The sequence below is a fragment of the Camelus dromedarius genome, chromosome 27, assembly GCF_036321535.1.
Source record: "Camelus dromedarius isolate mCamDro1 chromosome 27, mCamDro1.pat, whole genome shotgun sequence".
Taxonomy (NCBI): Eukaryota; Metazoa; Chordata; class Mammalia; order Artiodactyla; family Camelidae; genus Camelus; species Camelus dromedarius.
The window spans coordinates 23,924,863-23,945,390 of NC_087462.1; the positions used below are offsets into that span (position 1 = coordinate 23,924,863).

Below are 20,528 nucleotides of genomic sequence, written 5' to 3' on the forward strand. Positions count from 1 at the left end.
CACCCATTTGATTAAAAGGAATCACGGGATTATGCAGGCCTTTCAAGCTTGGTGGTCAAGCATATAAATAGTAAGGGGTTTTTCTACCAGAAAAAGAGGACTATTCTTCCCTTCCCTCAAACTTCATCATTTCACGGAAGTGGTGAATTTTTCTTAAAAATTGATTTCAGCAAAAAATAAATGACTCTAAAAGTGTAAATATGATGCTAATAGTCCAGGTGTTGCCAGGTGACCTAAGACTGGGGGATATGGTACTCCCAACGCTTCCTCCCGCCACATCTCGGTGGAGCATCACTGGCAAGTCACCTGGCGGACTCCGCCCCCTCCCCGCATCTGGCCCCCAGGGGAGGTGGCAGAAAGGGCGGGAGCGCGTGGCTCAGACAGCACCAAGGTCAAGGCGGCAGGGCGGGCTCCGTCCCGACTTCTCCCAGCCAGGCCAAGGACCCTGGAGGACACTAAGCGCCCAATCGCTGAAGGCCGGGTTCTGCCATTTCCAGCCGGGGACCCTGGTTTCCGAGATTTCTTAGAGCTGTTTCCTCTTTTGGGAAATGGAGTGGCCGAGGCTGCTAATGGCTGGGACGGGGCGCACCGCGACGAGAGACTACAGCCTCAGAGGGCCGAGGGCCAGTCTTGGGCCCCACAGAAGCTAGCTAGCCTCGGGCTGCTGGCCGCACCAGGTGGTGCCGTCAAGCCACCAGCCCGGCGACCCTCCGCAAGGCCCCGGCTCGCGCGGATTCTAAAATGAGGACAAAGCCCGCCCGGCTCCAGCGTGCGTGCGGCGCTGCAACCAATGGGACGTCGGAGCGGGGTTGAGTGACGGGCCGGCGAGGCCAATGAGCATGCGCCTTGTTGCGAGGTGGCCCCGGCTCCGGCATTATAAAGAGCGCCACGAGTCGGCATTGTCAGGCGGCGGCACCGCGCGGGCCTAAGCACGCTTGTTAGTTGGTGGGTTCCGTGCGGCAGCGGCGGCGGCCGAGGAGGAGGACTCGAGGTTGCGGCGGCTCCGTCGGCAGACGGGGGACAGGTCCGGCAGCGCGAGCGTGAGCGCGGCGGAGCCCGCGGCGCCTTCCCAGCGGGTGGGGACGAGAGGGCCCCGCGGCGTCATCGGCGGCGAGGTGAGCGGCCGGGCCCGCGGGCGGCGGGCGGGAGCCCGGGCGGGAGCTGCGCCGGCCTGACGCGCTGTGGCCGCATGTGGCCTCTCGTTGCAGGAGCCGCGCGCTTCGGCCTAGCATGTCGGAAGCGGGTGAGGAGCAGCCCATGGAGACGACGGGTGCCACCGAGAACGGACATGAGGCCGCCCCCGAAGGCGAGTCGCCGGCCGGCACCGGCACCGGCACCGGGGCCGCGGCAGGAGCCGGAGGCGGGAGCGCGGCGCCCCCGTCCGGCAACCAGAACGGCGCCGAGGGCGACCAGATCAACGCCAGCAAGAACGAGGAGGACGCGGGGTAGGTGCGGCCGCGGGCCGACGGGGGCGCCGCCTTTGTTCCGGGGCCGCCTTTTGTTGGCGCCACGCGGCGGGGGGAGGGGCGGCCGGGCCTGCTCGCTGCCCGCAGCCCAGCCGCGCCGCGCCGCGCCGCGCGCCGGAGTTTGCCGGAGTTTGTTGGGTCGACTTTGGCGCCGCCCCGGGGCCGCTCGAGCGGGCTGGGGGCGGGCGGCCCGGAAGGAGCGGGGGGGTGCGCTCGCACCCGGGGCCGAGCCGGTCGCGGGCTGCCCTGGCTGCGTGGGCGGAGTTGGCGCGCGCCCCGGCCTCCCTCCTCCGCCTCCTGCCGAGGGCGGAGTCACGGTCTGAACGCGGCTCGGCCCCGGAAGCCTGGAGTTCCTTGAGAGCGAGTTCTGCAAGGGGGTGCCCCGGCAGGGGCCGTAGCGTTTTGATACGTGTTGGTTAGACAAATCAGGTTTCTTCCAGCTAGTTGTGATGCTCCGGGCCTCTCTCAGGCCAGGCTGCCTTTTCCCTCGCCAGGCTCCGGGTGCGGAGTCACCTGAGGCTTTGTTGGGGTCAAGGCTGGGTTTGGGAGGGTAGTGGAGATTTGTTAATCTCTTCCAGCGGTAGAACCCTTACAGACTCTAAGGGTAGACCTTTGTCCGGAAGGTGGCTTTGTTTATAATCCTTTCAGTGAAAGCTTTGCCAGGATCAGTCGTTCTAAACTCATAGCTTTTTTTTTAAGACTTGCCATGTGTTTCACTTCACCATTTCAGAAAAATGTTCGTTGGTGGCCTGAGCTGGGATACCAGCAAAAAGGACCTAAAAGATTATTTTACCAAATTTGGAGAGGTCGTTGACTGTACAATAAAAATGGATCCCAACACGGGCCGGTCAAGAGGATTTGGGTTTATCCTCTTCAAAGATGCAGCCAGTGTGGAGAAGGTAAGCTGGGTACTTTACTGTCAGCAGCCTGTATTCTAAGAGAACGACGTTCTTAGACTATTGTTGGCTTCTGTGTTCTGTACGTGGTTGAGTGCTTTGGGAAAAGCAGAGAGGTTGGGAACTTATGCTCCTGTTTTTAAAGGGATTAAAAGTAGAGACTAAGGGGAGGAGTGAGGATGGGCTAAAGTGGTCCAGGGAGATTATAGTGGACCACTTACTTTGGTGCCTATTCTGGACCCTGTTAAAGCAGATGCTTCATTGCGGGAACTAGACGAGAGTTCGTGGTTGCTAGGAGATAGGCATTATTTTAGGCCACTTTACAGAAGACAACAAACCTAAGGCTCAGTGTAAGTAGATGAGATCACATTGGTAGTAAGGGGTGGGGGGTGAGAATTCCAGTCCTAGCACCCCAGCTCTAGCTTGTGCTTTTAATCTCTGCTGCTTTAATTCTGGAGGAGAGAGGCCTTAAATTGGGACTGCCCGGGCAGGAACAGGGGTGCACAGCATGGGTGAGGACAGGTTTATACGTGTCTAGGTAAACCAGGTGTACTTGAAGTTTGGGGGCTGGGTTGGGAAGTCAGGTTGGAGGGGATGAAGCATGTTTTGTGTACATGTTGTGGCTCAAAGAGAAGAGCCTTGTCCAGGGTTATGCTGCCAAGTTGGTATTCAACTTGCTTCTGTTGGAACAGGTTCTAGACCAGAAGGAGCATAGGCTGGATGGCCGTGTCATTGACCCCAAAAAGGCCATGGCCATGAAGAAGGATCCAGTAAAGAAAATTTTTGTAGGGGGTCTGAATCCTGAAGCCACTGAGGAGAAGATCAGGGAGTACTTCGGCGAGTTTGGGGAGGTGAGTGTATGCCCCCAGAGAGGCCTGCCAGCTGCCCTGAGCTTGCTTTCTTGGTCCTTGGCAGTCTTGGCTGGCTGGAGCTCTTTCCAGTCTCTGGTGTTTATGTGAGTGCTGAGTTCCCTAATTTAGTCCCTGGGGTAAGGGAGGCAGGCATTGGTCCTGAGCTTTGCCTGTGTTTACAGATTGAAGCCATTGAACTTCCAATGGATCCAAAGTCAAACAAAAGACGAGGCTTTGTTTTCATCACCTTTAAAGAAGAGGAACCTGTGAAGAAAGTTTTAGAGAAAAAGTTCCACACTATCAGTGGAAGTAAGGTAAGGTGTCCCCAGCTGTGTGTGCGTGGCCGCCTGCTGACCCTTCCGGGTGTGAGTCAGGGGCTTACCTGCAGGAGTTCTCCAGGGCACAGCTTACTGCAGTGTCTGCTGTCCTCACAGGGGCGGGCGGTCCTGTCCTTCGGGGAACTCCTTGGCTAGTAGAACTGGCAGTAAACAGGATGTGCGGGAGGCAGGAGAGGATGGGAGGCTTCTGTGGGGTAGGGAGTACGCTGAGTAGCTTCTTCAATTCCTGATTTAAAGCTAGAGATCAAGGTATTAGGGCGCTAGAGTACAAAGTGTATAAGGCCTGCAGTTAAGTTCTCAGAAAATACTCTAAAGCTGCCATTTACTGATTTCCCTGTGGTCAAGTCTCTTTCTGTTAAGAGCTTGCCGCAGCCTTTTCTCCTATCTTTATTCCTGCTACAACCAAATCTTTTCACCTCTATACCCTTTGGTCACTGGTTAAATTAATTGCCATCCCAAAGATCCTTCCCAAAGAGCTCCCAGGGTCCTGGCCAGCTTAAGCCCAGGGCCCGTTTAACTTCAGATGAGCAGAGTCCTGTGCAGTGAGGTGTACACTGAGGTGCAGCTCTAACCCCTGAACTCTGGACAGGAGAGAGTAGGTAATGTGCTCTAAGTGTTCTCCAGGTGGCAGTTGGGAGTTGAGGGTGTGGCCCACTGTCGGCAGGGTGTGGCAGGCTCTGCCTGAGCAGGGGTGGCAGCCAGATTAGGTGGGACCGGTAGGGTGGGGCTCCTCAATCCTGGCTAGGAATTTGGAAAGATTGGATTTGGGATTGGGACCTTAAATTTTATGTAAAATGAGATTGGATCATGGGGCTCTTACGTGAGATGTCACCCATTAATGGTTACCCCAGAGGACAGTGACACAGAGAGAGGCCTTTTCCTTGTGCCATAATGTGAAGTGGGCAGGCAGAGCCTGTTAGGATTAGACAAACTACTGGTGGTGGTCGCAGAGTAAGTTTATTTAGTTGGTGTATTTGGCGTTTTAAACTTAAGATAGAAAACATGGTATTACATCACTTGGGGATAACTTGCCAATTTTTATATGAGTGCTTGTATAGGGATGTCTTGTATAAAGTGGTTTCTTACTAGTCTTAACGGGGGCAGGTTGTGTCAGTGGACTTTTTAAAAAAAAAAAAAAACTTGAGTAGGAGCACTGGAAGGTCTGTGACCCCACCTGCACTAGACAGTTGTGAGCAAAAAGGAAGTAAGTCTCTGGGCCCTAAGGGGACACATCTAGCCCGTCCCAACAACAGACTAGTGGTTGGAGGAAGTGGGGGGAGCACTGTGGCCTTATGGAAGGCCTGCCTTGAACGTCAGTGGCTTTCTTCCTATATAAGATGGAGGTTAGGGTTGCTGCCTCAGTGGCATATTTGAGTGGGATGTTTTATTTCTTGTTGGGGGAAAAGGGAGGCTTTTTTTCTCTAATGGAGGCCTTCTTTGACTCCCTTGCCCAGTAGGGCCAAGGTGGCTGCAGACTAACACCTGGTGTGGTGTCTTCCTCCACTGGCCTGGCACTGGCCCGGCTGTCTTGCAGCTCTCCTCCCACTTGTTAGATGTGGAGCGCCCAAGGGTGACCCTCTGCAGACCTACTGGTGTATCCCATCATTTCAAGTGTCCTGGGGAAGGGCTTGAGCCAAAAAGGCGCTTGTGTGTGAGTTTCAGTCTGGGTACTAGTTGTGCTTCTGGGTACTGTCCCGGGGTGGTTTCTATTGCAGCACGTGCTGTTTATGAGCAGGTAGACAAGATGTGCCATCTGAGTGTTGGTCAGTGAAGGCCTTTATGCACACTCCCTGCCCAGAGCTCTTCTTGCTGGCATGACCCACTGCTCTCTTGGCTTTCAGTGTGAAATCAAGGTGGCTCAGCCTAAAGAGGTTTATCAACAGCAGCAGTATGGCTCCGGGGGCCGCGGGAATCGCAACCGAGGGAACCGAGGCAGCGGCGGTGGTGGCGGAAGTGGAGGAGGTGAGTGGATCCCCAGTGAAGACAGGTTCTGTTTTCCTGCCTGCATGGAGCTTCTGTGCCTGTCGTTGGGGGCTTTCTGGCCTCCAGTGCTCAGTGCAGCCAGGTGGGCAGGACCAGGACTGGTTCTCCTGGGTCGAGGCTGTGGTGCTGTTGCTGCTTGGAGTGGAAGAGCTGTAGGGCCCCAGGGCAGAGGGGGCGTCTATCTGCATCACTCTTGAGTGGTGGGGCACGGTGGGGCGCGCTTGGCTCTGGCTGTTCTGAGTCTTGGCACACCCGTGGGCAGGTGGGCAGAAGGGTAGGGCAAGGCTGTGCCAGGCGCTTAACCTTCCATCCCAGGCCCCTCTGACTCCAAAGCCTGAACTCCATCCTTTTTAAGGCCAAGCTGCCAGGGAGGGTGGGGGTGATCAGAGGGTGACGTGAATGAGAGTGAGCTGCCTCATTTGCCCCAGCGAAGTTAGTTTCCTGGCCTGGCCTTCTCATCCCCAGCTTGGGTCTCTCAGCTGCAGGGCTGGGCCCAGGGCCCTTTACACCAGGACAGCAGCCCCTTGGCCTTTCTGAGTTGCCATAGTAACCTCGCCACCCAAAGGGCAGGATCTCCTCCATCCTAGCTCCTGCGTGTGCTAAATGGTCCATGGGCCCCTGTGCCCTGCTCCCCCCACAGGTCAGAGTCAGAGTTGGAATCAGGGCTACGGCAGCTACTGGAACCAGGGCTACGGCTACCAGCAGGGCTACGGGCCTGGCTATGGCGGCTACGACTACTCGCCCTATGGCTATTACGGCTACGGCCCCGGCTACGACTACAGTAAGTAGGAGAGAGGGAGACCCCCCGTCTGCTCGCCCATCCCGGGAGGCAGGACAGACAGTGCAGGGGCCGCTGGCAGCATGGGCCGCTGGCAGCAGGGGCTTTGGAGTCAGACAGGCTGGGCTTTGTGGCCTGGCTCGGTCATTGGAGCTCCCCAGTTTGGAGCTCTTGAGCTGTGGGCCTCAGGAAGGTGGGAAGACATCCTGCTGGACAGAGTTGTCGGCTCCGGTGAGGATGCCTCTCAAGCGCCTGGCACAGGGTAAAGGCTCAGTAAGCTGTAGCTGCTGTCACTGTTGTTCTCGTCCCTAGGTCAGGGTAGCACAAATTACGGGAAGAGCCAACGACGCGGTGGCCATCAGAACAACTACAAGCCATACTGAGGCTTCGGCAGGAGTGCCCGACTGACCGCACACGCTTTGTTTGGATATCGAGTGAACACAATTATGTACCAAATTTAACTTGGCAAACTTTCTATAGCCTGTCCCATGTGCATCTTATTTAAAAATTTCCCCCTGGAAATCACTCTCCTGTTCAATATTTCCAGAGCTCTAGTTGTTTTAGGCAGCGTGTGGTGTCTTAAGAGGCCAGAGAGGCATTATGGGCTGATTTTTTATTACCGGGTGACCCAGAGCCAGGCCGGAGGGTCTGCTTCCCACTGCTGCTCTGCAGCCTGCATCTGTGTGGACCCTGGTTGTAAAGAGTAAATTGTATCTTAGGAAACCAGTGTCACCTTTTTTCACCTTTTAATTTTATATTATTTGTGTCATACATTTCCTGTAATGGAAGTGTTAATTTTACTGTACTTTTTGGTACCTTTCGGGAATCTAATGTATTGTAAGGTATTTTACACGTGTCCTGATTTTGCCACGACCTGGATATTGAAGCTATCCAAGCTTTTGAAATAAAAATTTAAAAACCCCTGAGCCTGGGTGAGTGTGGGGCACACTGTGAAAGGGGGCAGGTGCTCCAGAGCTTTCTGAGCTCCGGTGTCTTTCATGACCTAACCGCCCTGTCAGGCATAACCGCACACTATCCGCATCCTTAGCTAATTTCTTTTAATGACATGGCCCTGGCCCTGCCCAGGACTCAAGCCTTTAAAGAAAGCTTGAGGCAGCTGTTGAAGAGAGTGATGATGGTGTAGTGAGGGCTCACCATCCCCAGTGGGGACACTGCCCCAGGGTAGCGTGAGTCTGCAGCACCTTGGAACACCTGTCTTCACCAGTGGGATTCTCTACCTTCTGGTGGAGGCGGTGTGAACCTGAAGAGGAGAGCACAGCCGTAAGGGCCAGCTGGACCTGGGCGAGGCCGTGCTGGCTCTGGCACCGAGTGGAAGGCCAGGACCAGGTAGTTGCGAGAGGCGGCACTGGGCTGGGGCTCCAGGTGGGGGGGGAGCCTGGCAGAAGTTTCCTTTCCCTTAGAGGCACTGGCTGGCAGAGGAAATAGCCACTCCTGGCCCAGCAATCAAATCCAAAAGTATTCGGGAGATGTTGGCCGGGGAGGGGTGAGGAGCAGCCAGAGCCTCCTAGCGTTGGCACTCACAGAGAGGGACATCACCTGGAACAAAGGAGTTGGAGCTGCTGGCTTTTGGACGGTAAGGAGCCCAGTCCTGGGCCTTTGGGAGCAGGAAGCAAGGCCCCAGACTTACCCAGAGAAGGACACGCCTCAGCAGGGCCTCCCTCAGGGCCGGAGCCTCAGGGTCTCACAGCTTCTCACATTCTCTTCCATGTCTGGGAAAGACCGCAGAGCCACCCAGACTAGCCAGCCTTTCTCCTCTGCTGAAGACGCCCTGCCTTCAGCATGGAGAGTGTGCCCACTGGCCTGTCCAAGCCCGTGCCCCACCCTTTACCCAAGTGTGTGGGCCCCCAGCCACAGGGTCAGCAGCAGTTTCCCAACAGGACAAAAATCAGCCCTCAGGTTTCAGGAGACTTTGGGCTCAAGTCCCCTCTACAGGAATTCCAAGCCAGTTATGTGCCATCAGCCTTTTCTTCCCAGGTTCCCTGCACACACATTCCCTTCTCCCAGCAGGTCCCCACACCACCAGCAGTTACACCTAGTAGGGACTGGGCCTCAGCTCCAGAGACCTGGGGGCAGCAGCAGAGTGTCCTGGGAAGGGGGCTGGGGTGTGAGTGGCCGGGCTGCTCTGATCTCTACCATGAGGACAGGAGTTTGCCTGTTGGGTCCCCCACTGAGCACTCTGCTCGCGTGCTAAGCAGCCTCAATACATAGTTATGTCCAATTTGGTAATTAGGTTCCCTTGTAGGTGGATTTAAGGGAGACCTTGACTTTCCTAAATGACAAGGAACGTGGGGAGGAATTTCATTTTGCGTTGAGTCAATCCTGGGCACAAATCTTGTTTCAGCCACTTGGCAGCTGAAAAAGCACAAAGCTGCCACCTTCATCTCATGGAAGCGGTAAGGACAGAATGGACTCTCCCACTGCAGTTCTGGTGGGTAGGCTTACAGCCCTTGTCCTGCTTGCCACGCTGGTACCTGCCCGGGGGGGGCGGGGAGATGGCTCAGCTCCCACCTACCTAGGGCTCAGAGTTTTGGGGGGGGTACAGGCAGGAATTAGGGGAGGCCTCCACTTCAGCTCCCTGCTTCCCACACGCCTCAGAGGCCTGGCTCAGCTGTCACAGCCCAGTCCCTGGGCATGCTGGGTTCTAGAGACAGTCAGCAGCTGCCTCTTGGCCTCCAGCTTACCTGTCAGGATGGCATCCAGTTTTGCTACCACAAGTCGTGCGTTGTCCAAGGTGAAGCACATGGGGGGCTTAAACTTCAGGACGTTCTTCCCCGGGCCATCCGTGCTTAACAAAATGTGGTTCTCCTTCAGCCTGTGAGGACAGGGCACAGCAGGGCCTGCCGCCCACCAGCCTTCCAGATCTTCCTCAGCCTGACTTTGGCCTCGTAGGCAGGGCCGCAGCCACAGTGCCCTCAGGACCCTCCACAGGCCAGTTCGCACCAGGATACGACCCCAGCCACCCTCTGCCAAGCTCCTGCCCGATTTTACGGCTCAGCACAATGGCCCCCGCCTGGGCTGCCCCACACCTGGACCTGAGCCTGCTGGCCCCAAAGCAGGGGCCTCATTTCATTCATCTCTGGGGCCCCCAGTCTAAGCCAAGCTGAGATGGGCCCCGGGGCTACAATGTGGGCAGCAAGAGTCCCTGCACCTCCCATTTTAATGGATGGTTTATGTGATGTGTATGGTTTACTTTAACATTTCTGTATTTTTTGACGGGACATAGGTAGGTAGGTTTGTTAAAAAATGGAGGTACTGGGCTTGAGCCCAGGACCCTGTGACTTCGTGCACCACTGAGCTGTACCCTCCCTGCTATGGTTTACTTTTTAAGTCGAAAAAAGCTAACATTCACAGAGTAGCATAAGGAACCCACGGAACACTTACCTAGCCCCAGTAACTTCCCTGCCAGCCCTGTTTCTCTGCCCTCCCCCAGGTTGTCTTGCAGCCCAGAGGACTTAACAGTTCTAATTTTCAGTTCTTTTTTGGAAGATACCGTCCCCATCTTTAACATGGTCATTGGTACCTAAGAATCATTTTTATTCTACATTTACACTTCTAAGCTAGGAAAGGGCCTTACCCACCTGGAGCCTGAGAAAGGGGTCTGATGTGACTGTATGTACTCTCTGACTCCCACTAACTCTTTTATTCTTTTTATATAAGCCTTGTTAGGAGCAGGGTGTTCTCAGTCGGCCGCTGGCTCCTTTCTCCCATCCCAGGCTTCCTGGCACTGACAGCGGCCGTGCTAGAAAGAACAGGTTCTGAACTTCAAAACCAGCTCTTCCTCTGACTAGCAGGGTGACTGCCAGTGAAGCACCTGCCCCCGGTTCGTTTCCTCACTGAACTGGAGAAACCACTGGGGTGGTTTTAAGGTGGAGGAGGTCAGGCTTGGCTGGGGATCTGGCTGCTGTCTTCCCACAGACCATTCTGCAGTCCCGAGTCCTGAGCTCCCTGGGGGAAGGGGTGGGTGAGCTGGTCAATGTGCCCAACCAGCAGAGAGAAGGCAGAGCTGGACGGCCGCTTAGGAGGGGTCAGCCTCAAAAGCCGTGGCAGGAAAGATTTTTACATCAGTACTGTTCATGTGAATTCAGAACAGGATGACGCATGTGTCACAATTTGAATAAGGACACACATCAGCCACTATAATGGTTTTCCAAGGAGGCAGGAGTGAGGAATGGAGATAAAAAGGGAAGGGAACAGGTCGTGGGGTTCGGGGCTTGCCTGGGGTTCCAGTGAAAGAACACGCAAACCGGAGCTGGGACAAGGGCTTCTGAGTCCTGAGGTGCCGAGTCATCCGGACCCGCTGAACCCAGATGAGCGGCAGGAGCCCTGTCTATTTGAAGACCCTGCTCTAGGAATTGGGGTTCTGGTTCTGCCACAGCCCCTGGTGGGGCTCTGGAGAAGGTGTGTCCCTGGGGCAGCCTGGTCTGAGCTCCTGCAGCGCTGGCATTTCTGGTGGAAGTGGCTGCTCAGGCTGGGAGTGGCCTGCGCCCACCTGAAGTCTTTGCTGCCAGGCACTGGGCACAGAGCTTTCTTTGTCTGCAGAGCCCAGTCAAGGGGGTGCACAGATTGGCAGCCCTCTTACCAACTCAGAGGCTAAAAGCCACCTCCTTCAGTCCACCCTCGGTGGGCCCAGAGTGCCCGGGAACATGGTGGACAAAAGGAGAGGCAAGATGTGGGCTCTCCCGGCTAGGGCTGTAGACAACGCAAAGTCAACTTGTTTGAAGAAAACATACCTGGACACCACGTAGTCAGCCTCTTCGGTTGCTGGCATCCTCGTGGCCTCATCTTTGATCAGGTCCACACCAATGAAGAGCCCAACGCCCCTGGAGCAGAAGGTGACAGCTCAGAGGCCAGGCCTAAGGGACTGTGGTCCTTGCTCTCACCTACTGCCTGGGCCTCAGCCAAGCCCTTATCAGCCCCCCAGGGCTTGGCCCTTTACCTCCTGGGGAGGCCTAGAGCCAAGGGACCTTTGGAAGGTGTGAAACAGTGCCAGGAAGTGGGGAGGGGCCCTTGATGTGGACACAGGGAAGTCTGTCCTGGCTTCAGCCCCGCCACTCCTTGCCCCCAAAGTGCCACCTTGGGCAACAGCATCTCTTGGTGCTTCGTTTTCTCTTCTGTGGAGTGGAGATCAAAGTTCCCCCTGTCCCAGGTGGTTCGCTCGTGGATAGTGACTGCTGCTCTGGGTCTCACCTGATGTCCCCAAGGATGGGATGTTTGGCTTTCTGCTGCCCAAGGAGCTCCATCAGGAAGCTGCCCACAGAGGCGGCGTGAGCCTGCAGCTGCTCCTTCTCCAAGACATCCAGGACGGCCAGTCCCACAGCGCAGGACACTGGGCTGCCCCCAAACTAAGCCAGGGGACAGAGAGCATGTCAGATGCCCAGCAGAGCGGGCCATGCCCCGGGGAGTGTGAAGGGCAGGAAACTGCCACACACATTCCAAGGGCAGTGACGAGCACAGGCCCGAATCCCACAGGGCTCAGCATGCGGGGCAGTAAATGGGGTTCTCCTGAGGCCCTCTTGGGTTGTCCCACCTTCCCAGGTGCTAATGTGACAGTAACTCAGGTCAAGTACCCCCAGGGGCGCAGGAGGAGCCCTGAGGAGATGCAAAAATCAGAGGGGAAGGTGTACTGGGCATTCCCACAGAGCTGGTTTTTGTCGAGAGGCGTCAAGGCCCCACCTTGTGGGCTGGGCCCAGACCCACAGCGCTGCACTATTCTCGTCACCTCCTTCCGGGAGGGTCGTGGGCAACACGCCAGAGCCACACCCAGGAAAAGCCGCTCTGTGTGGTTCGAGCTCAGGGCTCTGTTGGCTGAGCCCAGGGCAGATTTTAGGGTGTAAATCACAAGCTGGCTGTCCGTGAGCCAAATGGGGCCTGAGGGTTCACTTTGTTCGGATTGTGTGGCATAATTAAGAGTTTTGAATTAGGTGCTAATGTTTTAAAAGGAGACTTCACACAAAAATGTGTTTTTCTGACTTAAAACAAACCTGGCCTATCTGGCTACACTGGCACTGGCTGTCCCTTCAGGCACCCTGAGTGCTTTGACTGCAGGTGTCTGAGTAAGGACCTGCACCGTAGGCCTCCACTGCTGGCCCAGGCAACCACTGACCTGTTTCTGTCACTGCAGTCTTGCCTTTTCTGGAATGCCATACAAATGGAAATCACAAAATATGACCCTTTTGTGCCTGGCTTCTGCTCAACAAGTTTTACAAATTCATCCATACTGTTATATGCATTGGTAGTTTGTTCATTTTATGACTGCATAGTATTCCACTGTATGGACATACCACCATTTTTAATCCAGATTCCTGTTGATAGACCTTTGGCTTATTTTGATTTTGAGCTATTTATGAATAAAACTGTTAAGAACATTTATAACAAGTCTTTTTGTAAACATAAGTTCTCATTTGTCTTAGGTAACTTAGGAGTGGAATGGCTGAACTGCTTGATAAATGTATATTTCTTTATAAAAAAAACTATGAAACTGTTTTCCAAAGTGGCTGTATTATTACAACCCTTGTTACATTCTCACCACTCATTCTGTGAAACTCCAGTAGCTCCACATCCTCAAAAACATTTGGAATTGTAGTCTTTTTAATTGTAGCCATTCTAATGGGTGTGTAGTGGTATCCTGTAGACCATCTTGAAAATTTGCATGCAGAACCTCATACTTGAGATCATAAAAAGCTTTCTAGGCGATTCTGCTATGAGGCAGCTTTCTGATACGTCCAAAGCAAACCATGTGTGGAATGAACACAGGGGATGGATTGAGGCTACTTCTTATATAACATTATTAACTGTGAACTTGTTAAAAGCTGGCATGTCTATCTACCAAGAGCATCTTTGGTTTAGAATCATGGCCTGGCCAACATATACTTAAAAGCCTCAAAATACAGGAAGAAAAAAGTAAATAGTATTACAGGAAAAAACGGATCAGTTTTCATTATAGTGTGAGATTTCAACACACAGTCCTCAATTACTAATAGGTTAGTAGGAAAAAAAAAATCCAGAAAGAATCCAGAAGATTCAAACCACACAATTGACAAGTCCGACCTAAGAGACATCCAGAGAGTCTGGCCAACATTCAGGGAACACATTTTTCTCAAGGATGTGTAGTGCAACCAAGTTCCAGGTCACCGCAACACATTTTACAGAATAAGTGTCAAAAGAAGAAGCATCACACACGAGACAGGCCCTTGCACCTCAGTGTCAGTCAGAAGTTAACAAAAAGATCTGAAAAACCTAGAACTGAATGAGAACGCAGTGTTTCTCAAACTTTTGGTCTCAGAATCCCTCAACACTCAAAAATTATTGAGGAACCCGCAGAGCTTTTGTTCATGAGTTATATCTATTAATATCTGCTGTACAGAAATTAAAACTGAGAAATTTGAAAAATATTAAGAATTTAAAATATGCTACTTAAAAATAATGAAAACCCACTGCATGTTTTCATAACATATATTTATGAAAAATAACTATTTCCTAAAAAGTTAGCGAGCAGCGGTGGCCTTGTTTGTGCAGAAGCCACCATGGTGCTTCCTGGCCATGCAGCCTTCACTCACCGTGTTGAAGTACTCAACGCCGGTGGCTTCAAATGCCCTCGCCACAGCTTGGGTTGTGGCCACGCAGGCCACAGGGTGGCCATTGCCGATGGACTTGCCCATGGTGACAATGTCAGGGACAAAGTCTTCCCCCTGCAGCTGGAAGGCCCAGAAGTGCCTGCCCACTCGGCCAAAGCCCACTTGAATCTCGTCTGCAACAAAGACCCCTCCGGCCCTGCGGACGTGCCTGTGGCAGAGGACACACAGCTGACGGGGGACTGTGGTGAAAGGGGGCAGCCCGGGAGCTGGGGCTCTTGAGTTCTGACTCTGCCAACAGTAAGGTGCGCGGACCTTAGGCAGATGGCTGGCCTTCTCAGAGCCACTATTTCCTCAAGGACTTCACTGAAAATTCCAGCAAATAGTCCAGACTGAGGTCAGAATGTGGAACAAAGGCTGGGAAACCCCACCGCAGCCCTGCCATCCCTGGGGCAGCCTCTCCCACCTACTCACTCCGCCACTTCCGGGAAGTAACCAGCAGGGGGAACGATCTGCCCTCCCACACTGGGCAGGGACTCCGCAAAGAACGCTGCGATCTGTGGACGAGAAGGGAGCGCCACCGTGGAGGGGCTGGGCGGCAAGCTGAGGGCATCCTGCTGACGCTGGCTCAGTGCTGGCGCCAAGCAGGATGAGCTACTGTCCTCGCTACGCCCTGACTTCAGGCTCCCATCATGTCTCACGGTGTGTGACGTAGCTTTCTTTCAGGCCTCAGACCAACTCTTAGCACCTGGATGCCTCCAGCCCCCTTGCGCTTAGCATGCCTCAGGTGAAATCTACCAGCTTCTCCCGAATAAGCCTGCTCCTTCCCTTCCCCCACACGGTGAGTCCCGTCCCTCCCACCCAGGACAGCAATCTGGCCCTATTCTTGATTCAGCCTCCTCCTTCACCCACCAGTCAGCACAGCCTCTGACTCTGCTCCTGTGACATCTCTGCACCCATTCCTTCCCTTCCGCCTGGACAGACCTGCCAGCTTCTGCCCTGGCCTCCTGCAGTGCTTTCTAACTGGACCTCTTCCAGCCCATCCTCCACGGGCCACCAGGTGACGCCTCAACCAGACCCTGAGCTCATCACTGCCCTGTTGGAAACCCTTCGATGACCATTTTGCTTACAGAAATGACAATGACAAAACTGTGTTTTGCCTTGGAGCCGCTTCAGAGGCTACTGCTGGGATGAAGGGAGGACGGGGGTGGGAAACTGATCCCTGACTCATGCTGCCACCAGAGCGATCTCTTTCCTGGTTTTATATAAGTAGGTGCAGATCATCTAAAACACATAGGCCAGGCTTCCCGAATCCAGCTCTGCCAGCCTCTCCCAGTTGTCTTAGCTGTATATCCTGTGTTCAGCTGTCACTCCTTCAGCGAAGCCCCCTAGAGCCCTCACACCAACTGCTGGCTGCCTTCTCTCCACTGTCGCCACGGCCGCTGCCCTTCCAGGGTATACGCCACATCTCTCCTGTCTGTGCCCCACACTCCGTCTCCACTGTGCTGCCCTGGGTGGGTCTCCCCATCGCTGAGCCGGGCCAATACAGCCCGACACCTGTCACTGTCCTCATGTCTCTGGCCCCGTTCAGGTGCATCCCTTGGTCTTATTACTCCCCCTCTTAAAACCCTGTAAAGGCCCCTCGGCCAGAGGGGCACTTGCGTCCTCTGGCCTACAGTCCTGCCAGCCTCTCCAGGTTGATCTCCTGCCTGCCCAGCCTGGCCCACACTCATGCGGTGCCTGCAGAGGCTGCCCGTCTGTTGAGGATGCCTTTCCTTGTCTACACCCCACCCCACCTGAGTGGCTAACTCCTACTCACTTTCCATCACTGAAATCAGGCAGCAACCCCTCCATGGGCCTGCCTTCACACCTGCCCAGTCCAGCCTGGGCCCCTGGGCTCCAGTAATGCCTGGGACATATCTCTGCCTAATCTCTCTGCTGAGCACTTAATCCCCTGCTAGATTCCCACAGAGAGGCCCTGGTTCCGATTTCTTTCAAGGTTCCCAGGACCCAGCCCTGGGCTGGCAACACTTGCCGCTTCCTGGACCAGACCCATGTGGAGGTGGTTACCTTCCTGCCCTTCTCCTGTGCGCTGCTGACCACACGTTTCACCTCGCTGGCGTAGGCCACAGCTGGATTGGGGTGGTCCTCCCGGTAGGGGCCCCGGTAGGTGTCTGGGAGAGGTGCCTGCGGGGAGTGACAGCACCACGTCACCCAGGCTGGGGCATGAGCACCGGCCTGTTGCCCACTGGGGCAGCGCATACCACGTGGACCCACTCCTTCTGGCCGTCCAGGTCCCGGAACTTGTAGGGACTGATGTCGATCAGGGAGCTCAGGTGACCGTGATAAGCACTGGGGAGGAGAAGGGAGAGGGCGCTCAGGCCCCAGTGACAAGTCCTCCCCGGCCTGGCCCTGACAACTGTCTACCCACATCAGAGACACTCGGGAAGACCAGCCTTTCTGACACAGCCCTCAGGTCCTAGGGCCGGGAATGAGCACGGCCCTCGGAGTCAGCAAGCCTTCCTGCAAGGCTGCTTACTAGCTACGTAATGGTGGCCAATCATGTACTCTTGGGGTCCAGTTCCCTCCTCTGTAAAGTGGTGGTGGTGGGGTTTTTCCTTTGTGGTTATAATGCATGTTAAATGTGACAATCTTGGGCTGGATCTTATGCACGGGAGAGACTCAATACTGTTGGAACAGTTCTGAGAGTTAAAATGTGGGACCAACTCTCACCACCTTATAAAGCAGTCTCTGCCCCGCAGAAGAGAATACTCTTCCATACTCTGCCGTCACAGAAGGGACACCCAGAGTAAAGAACTGCCTGGGGAGGGTGCAGGGGTGTCTCTGTGGCCAGGTCCTCATGCTTCTCTCCAGAAGCCCAGGCCCTTCACCTTTCCTGACTAAGGCACCCCAAATCAGATCCTCGCCAATTCCCAATAAGCGGCGGGCCCAAGCACTGGAAACAGCACTTACTGGTCCAATACCACCACGTCCCAGTGTCCTGTGTACTGGCGTGCCAGCCTCAGGGCCAGGTCATTGGCTTCTGACCTATGGCAGAAAAGTTGGGCACTGCTTGGACAGCTGTCCAGGGCGTTTCCCTCCTGGATAACTGCTTCCTACAGAGAAAGCAGGAGGGAAGGAGGAGCCCTTCCAGGAGCAAGAAGAGTCTCAGGATACCATCTGTTAGTCATTCACTTACTCATTTGGTAAATATTTATCAAATGCCATTTGTTGCAACGTGGATGGATCTAGTGATTATCATACTAAGTAAGACAAAGAAAGACAAATACCATATGATATCACTTATATGTAAAATCTAAAAAAATGGCACAAGTGAAATTATTTACAAAACAGACTCAGACTAAGAAAACAAATTTATAGTTACCGGTGGGAAAGGGATAAATGAGGAGTTTAAGATTAGCAGATAAAAATTATTATATACAAAACAGATAAACAACAAGGTTCTACCGTACAGCACGGGAAACTATATTCAATATCTTGTAATAAATGATAATGGAAAAAACCTGAACCTTCTGATGGCTTCTCAATGCTCTTAGGATAAAAACAGATTCCTCACTTGATGATAAAGCCCTGGGTGCTGGACCTTGCCTCCCTCCCCAGTGTCTGCTCCCATCCTGTGCCCTTCCTCACTTGCTGCCTTTTGGCTCCTCAAGTGTGCCAGGATGCCGGTACCCTTCCTGCCACAGGGCCTTTGCACAGGCCGTTCCATGTGGCAACCAACCATGACAAAAGCACTTCCAATGGAGCGAGCAGCAGCACCCTTCCTTCCTCCTCACCTAGTCATCTCCTAGTCAGCTCTTAGCCTAACATCACTTCTTCAGGGAGGCCTTCCCTGATCCTCTCAGGGCATGCCAGGTCCCCTCATTGCTTCTATGCCTCATTATTCCCAGTACTTTTCTGGCAGACAATGACCCTTCTTATGATTTTGTATTTCTCTGAAGAACCTTTGATGTTTGTGTTCCTTATGGAGCAGGGGTTTGGGCTGTAGCTCCCAGCACTGTGCCTGTGTACTCATAAGGCAGAACTAAAGGGACATATTACTTCAGTGAGCCACAACAATGATCCTGGAAGGGAGGAAATGGCATCCCTTATTAAGAGAACAAAAAACTGGACAGAGAGCAGCAGGGCCTACAGCTGGGAAGCACAGGTGCTCGGCACACACTTGGTGGGCTGCCTCTCCCCACGCTCAGTGGGCTACACTATCCTGCACCCACGTAAGCACATCTCTTTATCACTGTCTCACCTTCCTGCTGGGGGCTGGCTGAGTGCACTTACCCAGAATTCAGGAAATAAAACACACAGAGCTTCTCTGGCAGGGTCTCTGACAGCCTCTGCGCATAATCCACGATGTTGTCGTGCAGGTATCGGCTGTTGGTGTTGAGCACCTGGTTCTGTTCATGTGCTGCTTGGACCACAAGAGGATGACAGTGCCCAACTGCAAGAGAGCTACCTCCATCACACAGCTGCCAATCCCACCACACCTGGCCTCCCCCAGCCCCAATCTGTAGACCCAACTAGTGGAGATGCAGTTACGGAGGGAGAGGTGGAGAGGAAAGAGGGGAGCCTGAAGACAGAGGGGCCAGACAGAGATGCTAGTCTGGAAAGGGAGACCAATAAAGGGGTCCCTGAGATTCTGGCAGAAGAAAAACTTCTCTGGCAGAAATCTAATCTAGGAAATCCATGTTCTTAAGGAAGCTTGAGGCCTTCTGCTTAACAAAGACAAAGGGTGTGGGGTTTGGGGGATGGAGAGGGGTACGGGTGTTTTTTGGTGGCCTGGACTTCACCAATCAGTAGGGCGGGAGGTAATGACTGCCAAGGGCCAAGGATTATGATAACAGTATTGAGGGCTCACCAAGTGCCAGGCACACTCTAAGTAAGTTACATGAATTAACTCACTTTATCCTAAAAACACCTGGAGGCGTGCACCTAGTGTTAGCGTGTCTATTTCGCAAATGAGCACAGAGACTTAAGAAATTCGCCCGAGATTACAAAGTCAGCAAGCAGAGAACAGGGATATGAACCCAGGCAGTCTGGAATTAGAACCTGTGTTTTTAACCTCTACTTTATTAACCTCCAATTTGCCTGCTGATTCACTGGACTCCCTGTTCTTCCATCAGCTCTAGTGGCCTCATCTGGATAACTGCATTCCTACTTTAGTTTCCTTGCCTAGGACCAGAGATGACCCTCAGGGCTTGGCCAGGGCCCTGTTGGGTTGCTGGTCATGGCCGGGCCCACTGCTGTTCTCTGAGCTCACGGTCACTCCCAAGCGGAACTAGACCCCCAGACCTAGGTCTCTGACTCATGCTGGTTTAGCACAGCTATTGCTTGGAAACTTCTGCTACTCTGGAAAGTCTAGGCCTTCTCTGCACATGGATGCTGGCTAAGCTGAAGCTGAGTTCTCTGTACTTCTCTGCAACCTGAGGCTCACCCCTGGACCAGGTTCTCAGTCTTGGCGTCCTCTCCTGCCCCATCAACCAGGTATGATACTGACCGTGAGCCACATTGTTGATGCAATCGATGTATTCTGTCCCCTCTTCATCGTACATGTACTGCCCTTGGCCTCTGACAATCTTAATAGGATCCTCAGGAAAAAAGAGTCTGCAGGAATTGCTGTGGGGACATGCAAGGAATGGACAGCCATGTCTGAAGACCTGAAGGGAGAAATCCACCCACCCCAGGCCTGCCCCACCCCTTCCCCACTTCCGGAAAGGACAAAAGCTTGAAGGGCAAAATGCTGCATCCCTGCCTCCGGAGCCCCCAACTCCACTGGTGGCTGGAAAGGAGAAAAGGGATGGGATAAGAAATTGCTAAAACTTTAAAATAGTTTCTTAAGTCATTTGAAGGCTGTGTGGCTTCATTCATTCCCGTATGTGCCCATTAGTCTCTTAGGTTCCAGAAAAGGTGCCTGCCTCAGACCCAAACAGACTCCCTATGACAGTGTTTCTTCGCTGGGATGGGTGAGAGGAGAGCCAACCGGCTCTAGGGCCCCAGACGAGAGCTGCCCGCTGGGGGCCAGCCCCAAGCTCTAGCCCAAGGCTGCCTCCTGCCCCACGTCCGACCGAGATCCCCTCTTGCACAGGTCGAAGGCGGACTTTCTCTAAGGCTGCCTGTGAGCCGGCCCCCCACCCCCACTTCGTCTGGACTTCCAGTCCCTTCCCGGGTCACTCCCAGGGGCCCGGCAGCGGCTGCGGGTGAGGACAGAACGCTGCAAGGGAAGTCCCGGCGGCGGCCGCTCGCCCCGGGCGTGCGCCGCGGCGTCTCGGGAGCCAGAGGAGCGAGGCGGATGGGCCGGGCGAGGCCGATGGGCCGGGCGAGGCCGCGCGAGGCCGCGCGGGGCGGAGGCCCGCGGGCTTCGAGCCAGACGTGGGTGCGTCGTGCGTGCGTCGTGCGCGCACGCGCGCCCCCTCTCGCGCCGCCGCGTCTGTACCTGAGCAGCCGCCGCCGCAGGGCCAGCGTCGCGGCCTTCCCACGCGGGTCGGAGGCCATGGCGCCGCCGGGAGCCGCGCCGAAACGCGGCGCCGAGGGGTGCACGGGGGGCGGGCCCCGAGCGGCCCCGCCCACAAGCCCCGCCCCTGGGCCCCCGTCCCCGCCTCCGCGCAGGGC

General features: G+C 54.6%; 2 protein-coding genes across 8 annotated transcripts; one reads left to right on the plus strand and one right to left on the minus strand.

Annotated features, from left to right (window-relative positions):
• Positions 1-879: 879 nt before the first annotated feature.
• HNRNPAB (heterogeneous nuclear ribonucleoprotein A/B) lies at positions 880-7,238 on the plus strand. Of its 2 annotated transcripts, XM_031437942.2 has the most exons (8): positions 888-1,115; positions 1,209-1,445; positions 2,197-2,365; positions 3,055-3,213; positions 3,396-3,527; positions 5,393-5,513; positions 6,175-6,315; positions 6,625-7,238. In XM_031437942.2, the coding sequence occupies exons 2-8, from the start codon at positions 1,231-1,233 to the stop codon at positions 6,693-6,695; spliced, it is 1,008 nt and encodes a 335-aa protein (XP_031293802.2). In that variant the 5' UTR covers positions 888-1,115; positions 1,209-1,230; the 3' UTR covers positions 6,696-7,238. The 2 variants fall into 2 exon arrangements, with proteins under 2 accessions (XP_031293803.2, XP_031293802.2); XM_031437943.2 differs by lacking the exon at positions 6,175-6,315 and having other exon boundaries at positions 880-1,115.
• On the minus strand, positions 4,679-20,462 carry PHYKPL (5-phosphohydroxy-L-lysine phospho-lyase). Of its 6 annotated transcripts, none has more exons than XM_064480157.1 (13): positions 20,353-20,462; positions 19,417-19,535; positions 18,201-18,360; positions 16,878-16,952; positions 16,169-16,256; positions 15,975-16,091; positions 14,379-14,461; positions 13,890-14,115; positions 11,521-11,675; positions 11,064-11,153; positions 9,015-9,145; positions 7,961-8,042; positions 4,679-7,573 (listed from the first exon to the last, which is right to left on the minus strand). In XM_064480157.1, the coding sequence occupies exons 1-12, from the start codon at positions 20,409-20,411 to the stop codon at positions 7,993-7,995; spliced, it is 1,353 nt and encodes a 450-aa protein (XP_064336227.1). In that variant the 5' UTR covers positions 20,412-20,462; the 3' UTR covers positions 4,679-7,573; positions 7,961-7,992. The 6 variants fall into 6 exon arrangements, with proteins under 6 accessions (XP_064336227.1, XP_064336226.1, XP_064336224.1 ...); XM_064480156.1 differs by having other exon boundaries at positions 4,679-7,869; XM_064480154.1 differs by having other exon boundaries at positions 4,679-7,869; positions 7,961-8,087.
• Positions 20,463-20,528: the final 66 nt, after the last annotated feature.

Bases quoted from the DNA above. Each gene is read 5' to 3' on its own strand.
- PHYKPL (XM_064480153.1), bottom strand. From the start codon at position 20,411: ATGGCCTCCGACCCGCGTGGGAAGGCCGCGACGCTGGCCCTGCGGCGG. The intron at 14,116-14,378 runs GTGAGTAGGTGG...CCTCTGCCACAG, and splicing joins TACTTCCCGGAAGTGGCGGA to GCACGTCCGCAGGGCCGGAG. The intron at 11,676-13,889 runs GTGAGTGAAGGC...CCCCTGGCTTAG, and splicing joins GCGTTGAGTACTTCAACACG to TTTGGGGGCAGCCCAGTGTC.
- HNRNPAB (XM_031437942.2), top strand. From the start codon at position 1,231: ATGTCGGAAGCGGGTGAGGAGCAGCCCATGGAGACGACGGGTGCCACC. The intron at 2,366-3,054 runs GTAAGCTGGGTA...CTGTTGGAACAG, and splicing joins ATGCAGCCAGTGTGGAGAAG to GTTCTAGACCAGAAGGAGCA. The intron at 6,316-6,624 runs GTAAGTAGGAGA...TCTCGTCCCTAG, and splicing joins CGGCCCCGGCTACGACTACA to GTCAGGGTAGCACAAATTAC.